This window comes from Charadrius vociferus, unplaced genomic scaffold (genome assembly GCF_000708025.1).
Source record: "Charadrius vociferus isolate BGI_N301 unplaced genomic scaffold, ASM70802v2 scaffold567, whole genome shotgun sequence".
Classification (NCBI taxonomy): domain Eukaryota; kingdom Metazoa; phylum Chordata; class Aves; order Charadriiformes; family Charadriidae; genus Charadrius; species Charadrius vociferus.
The window spans coordinates 625695-633140 of record NW_009649304.1 but is presented as its reverse complement, the minus strand read 5'-3'; the positions used below and the strand labels follow the sequence as shown (position 1 = coordinate 633140).

The window sequence follows — 7446 nt, the reverse complement described above, 5'->3', positions numbered from 1 at the left end:
CGGCTGGGGGCTGGGGGCTGGGTCCGGCACAGCCCCGCCACCGCAGCGTAGTGCCCTCGGGAGGCAGGAGAAGCAGCATCCCCGTTTCAGACGCAGGGAAGCGAGGCGTGGAGCGGTTTGTGAGATGGGTTTGGGTGATGCCGGGGCTGGGGCAGAAGGAGGGGCTGAGCGCGGGGGTCCCGCGTGCCGGTGCGCGGTGCCCGGCTGTGTCTCCCCGGGGAGTGCGGGCAGATGGGGCTGGCAGGAGCAGCAGGGATGAAACCCCCTGGAACATCCTTTTAGCGCTCTGAAAGGGAAAGTTTCCAGGAGGGCTGGAAGCCATTTAGCCAAGTACAGTAATGGGGACGTCCATCAAAACCTGAGAGGGAGAGCACCTGGCAGGATCCGACGGGCATTAATTATGCAGCGTCCTGAGCGTCGATGTCAATCAGCAGTGGACTCGGGTGACTTATTGCTTTCCCACCAGAGCTGAGAAAAAAAGCCTTAAACTGCATTATTGCTGCTGTTTTACAGCCTCTGAGATGTAGTGACCTTTCCTTAATTGATGTGAGAATGACACTTTGTTCTTAGTTCCACCCAAGCTCAATGCCCAGATTTACCCTAATTTTTCATTGCTGCCCGTTGCTAAAAGGAGGAGGGAACAGCGTATCCGTAATTAGCACTGCGCCGGAGATTCCCGTTTGTCACAAATGCGTCCGTCCCTGGGGTGGTCACAGTTGCAGAGAGAAAAATGCACCGGTGGCTCCGGCGCGGTGGGTGGGATGGAGCCGCGGTACTGCCGCCGGCGCTGCCCAAGCGCAGAGGAGACGAGTTTACGAGGAAAGCGCAGGCATCGGCGCTTGTGGTTTTGGTGCCGCTCGAGTGTTCCCTGGCACCGGCTGCGGTGGCCGTGCTGGTGTTGGAGGTGAAGAGGAGAGAGCGGGACCGATGGGGAGAGCCTCTGCCCCTGCTCCCCCGTCGCTTTGCCTTTGCAGGGCAGCCGTGCCGGGGTTGGTGCCCAGCCGTGGCGTTGGGTGTAGTTAAATCCCCGGCTTTGCCTTAGCCCTGGGCTGCGGGGGAGCGAAAGGCCACTGCGCTCCTGCCGGGAAGGGCTCCTCTGCTTTCCTGCATCGGTCAGCAAAGTGATTCTCGGAAAGGATTGCGTTGGCGCTGGCTTCTCCATCTTGCCAATTTTTATTTTATTTTTTTTTTTCTCTCTCTCTAAAGTCTTTTGCCTCTCGGCGCCTGGCTTTCCTTGCCGTGGAGGGAAGCGCGGGTGATTTCGCCTGTTTTGCTTTCGCTAGGGTGGTGGCTCTTTGCACATCTTCCGTTGCAACCCTCCGGAGCAAGAGTTCTGCCCTGGTGAAGCCTGATGGCTTCACGGGAAGGACCTAAACCAAGGTGACACGGTCTCCGAGGGCTGGATCTCAGTGCGGTCACCACCCAGCCACCACCTCCGTGCCCTGGGGGACCGCCTTAGGTTCTCTTTTCCCCAGGCAAGAGGATTTAGGCAGGATGATGCCTCCCCCTGCCCCGGGGGACCCGAGTTTGGAGCACAAATTGGGCAGAACTGCCCCGGTCTGCTGCCCGGGTCTGCCAAACTGGGAGGTTTGCTGGAAATGGTGCTTTGGGCAGGGAGCGGGGAGGAGGTGCAGCCCTGCGGGCGGTGGGGTGTCGGGGGGTCTGCACCCCGGCACATCCCTGCTCGGCGCGGGAGCTGGGTTTCCTCCGCGCCCTGAGCGTGGTCCGGGGTTCGGAGCTGGGGGAGGAGGAGCAGAAAACGCTGGGAATAGCCGGAGTTGGGGAATAGCTTGTTGGGGGGCCGGGGCCGGTGGGCTCGGGGGGGGCAGCTCCTGTTGACATTGCCTCTCCTTCGTGGAGGTTTTTACGATCACCGGCGCAGCTCCTGGTCTGGGCGGGCTGTCTCCCCGCACGCCGAGTTATGGCACTATCTGTTCAGCGCTCTGACATCTTTATTACAAACAGTCGGGGAAATGCAGCCAGAATGGCAGATTTCTTTAATCATGCTATTACACAGCTCTTCCCTTTGTTATATATAGGCTTTAATATGTCATACATCAGGCAATGGGTCAACAGAGAATAGACTGGAGAATTTAGTGCAGGACAAATAAATTAACCGTTCAAGCCAGGAGGAGCCTCCTCTCTCTCCCTGTCCCCTCCCAGGGTAATAAAGAGGAACAAATGGGCTTTTTTATTTGTCCCATTAGCAGTGCAAATGTTTTAATGACAAAATAAGTGGAAGAAAAAGGGCAGGCAGACAAGGTGTGCCCCGAGCAGCCCAGGGGGTGCTGGGGAAGGAAGGTAAATGGGGCTGCCGACCTGCGTGGCTTGCAGGGGATGGGGGCTCGTGGCCACGCTGAGCTGCCCCGTCCCCGCAGCGAGCCCGCGGTGCAGCTCCCCTCCGCTCCCGGGCACCGCTGCCCTCGGCTCGCAGGTACCAGCCCAGGCAGCGGCGGGGATGGGGACGGGGAGATGGGATCCAGCCCCTCTGGGCTTCCCTGCGGCTCCCCACGCTTCCCCAGGCGAAATAAAAAAGAGAAACCCAACGGCAGCACGTGTGGGCGCGCAAGCGAGACGAAGCTGGTGCTGACCCTGTATTTTCCTACTGCTTCTCTTAAATATTAAATGGGCTGAAGCAATTACCTTTTAGGTGTTAAAGCTGGCGTGTTTTAGTGGCCACGTTACACCCAGGAGGGCTGCACGCTGATGCTGTTCTTTATATTTTATGAAGTGTGAAACGGTGCCCGGCCGCTCCGGGGTGGGCTGCCGGGGCACCGGTGGCTGCGGGCTGAGCAGATCCGCAGCTGGGCAAGCCGTGGGCACGGTGGGGTTTGCATCAGACTTGCTGACTCAGCACACGCCAGGTGCTTACGGTGAGGGTGCAATTTGGGGAGTACCAAAGGGATAAGGAGCGTGTCTGGGGATGTACCGATATGCCGGCCAGCATCACACCCGCCTCTGACACTATATGCAGGTCAGACAGCGATTGTTTGGTTTTGTGGAGGTGTGAGGCACAGAGCTGCATCCCTCTGCTCAGAGCAGCAGGACGCCTGCCACGCTGGAGCAGTGTGGTGGGAGGGACTGGGTTCCCCACTTGTATTTGCTCCACTGGGAAGAGTTTACACTTGCAGCAGGCTGAGCTGGCTGCTGCATCCCAGGGATGCTGGAGCAGCTGGCGTGGGATGCTGGAGCATCTGGTATGGGATGCCAGAGTGGTCGGTGTGGAATGCCAGAGTGGTCGGCATGGGATGCCGGAGTGGTCGGCATGGGATGCTGGAGTGGCCAGTGGTGATGCTGGAGCAGCCGGCGTGGGATGCTGGAGTGGCCAGTGGAGATGCTGGAGCAGCCAGTGGGGATGCTGGAGTGGCCAGCGTGGGATGCTGGAGTGGCCAATGGGGATGCTGGAGTGGTTGGTGTGGGATGCTGGAGCGACTGGCGTGGGATTCTGGCTGCGGGAGCCCGGGTGATGGGGCAGGTGTGTGCAGCCCTGGCTCCGCAGCCCCTCCGCTCTCCGGCGTGCAGCAGCACATGGAGATCTGTCTGATGGGGATCAGCCTCTGTCCAGCCAGCTCGGATGAAAACAAGTGAAAACAAAACAAATCAAAGCCCGGGTTGTTGAGGCAATTCCTCTGTCTGCTCCAGCACAGCCCTTGATGTTGGAGTCCTTCAGGGAGAATAAAAAATAATGGGAAAAGATCAAAGGGGAAGGGAAAGGGGGGGATAACTCTTGTGGGTGTGCTGTGAAGCAGCCCCCAGCCCCTGGCCCCAGGGAACGTGGCTTTTTGCTGCCTTGTGCATCACCTCGGCCAGGAGCGGGGGACCCCAGTGCTCCACGGGGCTGGTCAGGATGCGCCGGTCTCCCGCTATCCATCCCAAACCCCCTCCCCGGCCACCAGCCCCCTGCTGTGTTCTAAGGGCTCGTCTTAGCCGTGAGCCCCCGGGCTGGCTGCTCATCCGTCACCACCTAAAAGCGAGGTGTCTGGGTGACTTTGCTCATCTGCTCCCATTGCTGCTCATCCCCCCGTGTCCCCGAGCGTGTGCTGGCCGGCCGCCCCCGCGGCACCTTTCCTTCCTGGATTTGTGGAAGGATTTATCCTGCAGATTGCTTCCCTATCGATTTTAATCATTCAGCTGGAATTGCCGTGGCTGGATGTAAATAACGCGTGCCGGCTCCGTTTGCTGCCGGCGCTGGGAGGAGCGCTGCGCTGGGGCTGACGGGGACGGCAAACATTGCTGGGGCTGGGGAAGGTGATCGGGGATTTGGGAGGATTGGTTCGTAATCCCGTCAGCTTCCATAAATACATCTGCTAGTTTGCTCCACTGAAGCTCTTCAAACGCACGGCGTTACCGGTGCCGTGCTGGCAGCCGGAGCCCGGGCAGGTCGCGTGGGCCACCCGCTCCCTGACTTGTCCTGAATTGCCTCGAAACATCTCCTTGGAGCACGTGTCCTCTCTGCCCGGGCTCGCTGGGCAGGTGGGATGCTCTGAGCACCTGGGGAGCACTATAGGGGGGAAATAGGTTCAAAAGCATTGGTTTGAGATCCTGAGTGGTTTGAACTAGCTTCTGACCAAAAAAAAAGAAAAAAAAAAAAAAAGAGGAAGGTCCTTTTATGCTAAATAATTGCCCAAGGGACAAATCTGTCAACCTTTCTCCACTCAGCCAGCCTTTAATATGATAAGTAACTTGCAAAGCTGAGAAAATCCTTACAGCTGTTGTTAGCAGAAGCGAGCGAGAGCGTAGGGAGGGTGGCTCACGTACTGTACACGGCGGGAGCCACGCGGGCCACCGGGACCGGGTCGGTGCCCGGAGAGGGGTACGGGAGATGTCCCTGAAGGAGGAGGGACTGCAGGAGGAGGCGGAGGGACTTTAAGGAGGAGAAAGCTTTTCCGTTCAGTTGGTGGTCACACAGGTGGGCAGTAAGGTCGTGCTACATCCCTTCCCAGCGGTCGTGCCTTCAAGGTGGAAACCGTCTTTTGCTGTGGGTTGATTTACAGCTGGTTTGCATCCTCAGGCGAGTGCCCAAGCGCTGCTGGGGGGCAGAGACCCCCTCCCCGCCCCCCGGCACAGCTCCTGCCCGCAAAGCCTAGGCCAGCTCGTCGCCCAAAGGGCCTTTCCAGGCTGTGGTCCTCAGGGTCGTTGCTCCGAGCGGGCGGGCGAGGGCAGCGCCGGCTCTCAGCCTGCCCCGCAGGGATGCGCGGGAAGGGCTGATGCAGCAGTCTTGGGGGGGGATGAAAGGAAACTGAGGTACAGCATCCCCATCCGCCTCCCAGTCCCGTGCTACAAGCAGCAGTTCTTTTCGTGTTTTGTTTTATTTTGGTTTGGGGGAGGGTTGCGCGTGGGAGTGAGCAGCAGGGGAGTTTGCCGGAGGGGCCGAGCCTGCGCCCGCTCCGCTCGGGCTGGCTGTGCCTGAGCCCTGGGTGCTGCCCGCGTCCCCCTCCCCAGTCGGCAGGAAGCAGTTCATGACGTTCGAGCGCGCGAGCGATGCCGCAGAGGTGCTGGGCTGCGACCTGGAGGAGCTCACCACCGCCGTCTTCAAACACCACCTGAAGCAGATCCTGGCGCAGGTCACGGCACGAGGCAGCTGGCTGCCCCCGGCGGAGGAGAGCCCGGCAGGTACCGGGATGCTGCATCCCTTTTTACTTCATTTATGGGTGATTGGGAAGCGCTGCGCTCTGCGCTTTTCTTTTTAGGCAGTGAGGTCCGTTTAAGCATGTTCACATTAATTAAATTATTAACTGCTCTGTCATGTAGCTACCCTCAGCCGACCCTGCCCGTCACTCCTCAGGGACAGCCAAAGGTCAGGCGAATTGGGATAATGCCCCTGGCAGATGAGTGATGGGGTTTAAATGCCGTGAGAGCTCTCCCGAGAAAAGGGGGGAAAACTCCCTAAAGCAGGAGGGCACAGAGAAAACTGTGTGGGTGGTGCACAGCGTGCACCCGTGTCCTGCAGGGAGACCCGGACACCGCGGGGCGTTGTGCTCCTGTTGGACCAACTGCTGCTGAGCCACTGGGAACCCCGAATTAATAAATGGCTGTGATTCACGGAGGCAGATCCAGCGTGCACGTGGCGGGGGGTGCGAGGCATCGCCCGGCTTTAAGCTCAGCCTTTCCACGCCGGACTCATCCTCGGGGGCAGAATGACAACCAGGTTTCTGCAAGTTATTCTGAGAAAAGCAAGAACTTGCAGAACCGGCCTTTAACACGGCAGTAGTTTAATTTCTTAAATACACGTGAGGCAGGAGGCAGTAGAGGGGCTGAAGGCAGGCGGGTGGGAATGCGCCGCTTGTGTCACGGGCGCGATGCCGTGCGTGGCGGGCAGGGACCGGGAGCCGTACGGGTTGTCCTGCTGCCGGCTGGGCTCCGTGTGGGCTCAACTCGGCTGGAAATAAATGGTGTGGCTTTGCCTGCTCTTCTCTCCGCCTGCGCCAGGGCCGAAGATGACGGGTGCGGAGTGTGTGGAGGGGATGGCTTCGGGTCTCTACGAGGAGCTCTTTGCCGCCATCGTCTCACTGATCAACAGGTACGGAGGTGGCGGGCGCCGCGCTGGGGGTGTCTGCGGGCGACGGCTCCTTCTCCAGAGGGAAAAAGCCAAAGAGGAGCCGTTGCGAGGGGCTCTCTGGAGAGAGGCGCAGAGCGGTCAACCGCTGCCTGCTGGAAAAGGAAAGATATGTGAAAATGTCCGTCTGGGAGAGCATGTTGGCACGGGGCTGCCGGCCCCGCATGAGGTGGCGGTGAGGACAAAGGGTCCCGTGGAGCAGCAGTCCCTGTGCCTGCGGGTGCTGCGCGGCACAGCGCATGTCCTGCCCGGCACAGAGAGCCGGCACCGGCAGCGCCGGGCTGGCACCGCTTCTTCTGTGGCTGCGGGACGTGCCGCTCGCAAACCCAGAGCAGCGGCGAGCGGCGCGGCGCAGCGCTGAGAGGAGCAGCCCGGCTGCCAATTAATAATAGATGTGACTTTGCAGACTGAAAGCAAGGTTAGCGGTACGGGCAGAGCGATAAATCAGGCGGGGAATCCCACAGCGAGCCCTGCGCATGCGTGGTAGGAGTCGCTGCGTGATAAAAGCTTGATCGCAGGAGAGGATGGAGGTGTCGAGAGTGGTGCGGCACCACAGAAGCTGCTGCAGTGACCCGGGAGGCTGCGGCTGCGTCCTGATGCCCGGTGCCGGGGCGGCCAAGCAGGCGGCACCTTCCGCTGCCCGGGGACTTCTCCTCACTCTGCTCATCGCCGTCTGGAGAGCCAGGATGGGAAGGATGTCCTCTGCGCCCTGATGTCTTTCTTTCTTGTCCAGCTCTGGAGCCCCCAACATAGGAAGGACATAGACCTGGTGGAGCGGGGCCAGAGGAGGCCCCGGAGATGCTGGGAGGGCTGGAGCCCCTCTGCTGGGAGGACAGGCTGGGAGAGTTGGGGGGGTTCAGCCTGGAGAAGAGAAGGCCAAAAAGGGGAGA

General features: G+C 60.0%; 2 protein-coding genes across 2 annotated transcripts in view; both read left to right on the top strand.

Annotated features, from left to right (window-relative positions):
* The window catches only part of LOC104290097 (beta-crystallin B3-like), a 369903-nt gene that overhangs the window by 136198 nt on the left and 226259 nt on the right, over positions 1 to 7446 (top strand). The window lies entirely within an intron of this gene.
* Positions 1 to 7446, top strand: part of MYO18B (myosin XVIIIB) — a 76246-nt gene that overhangs the window by 7514 nt on the left and 61286 nt on the right. Inside the window, exons 5-6 of the mRNA XM_009889168.1 lie at positions 5443 to 5613; positions 6430 to 6520. Coding sequence (XP_009887470.1) covers positions 5443 to 5613; positions 6430 to 6520 — 262 coding nt within the window. The remainder of the gene's footprint in view (positions 1 to 5442; positions 5614 to 6429; positions 6521 to 7446) is intronic.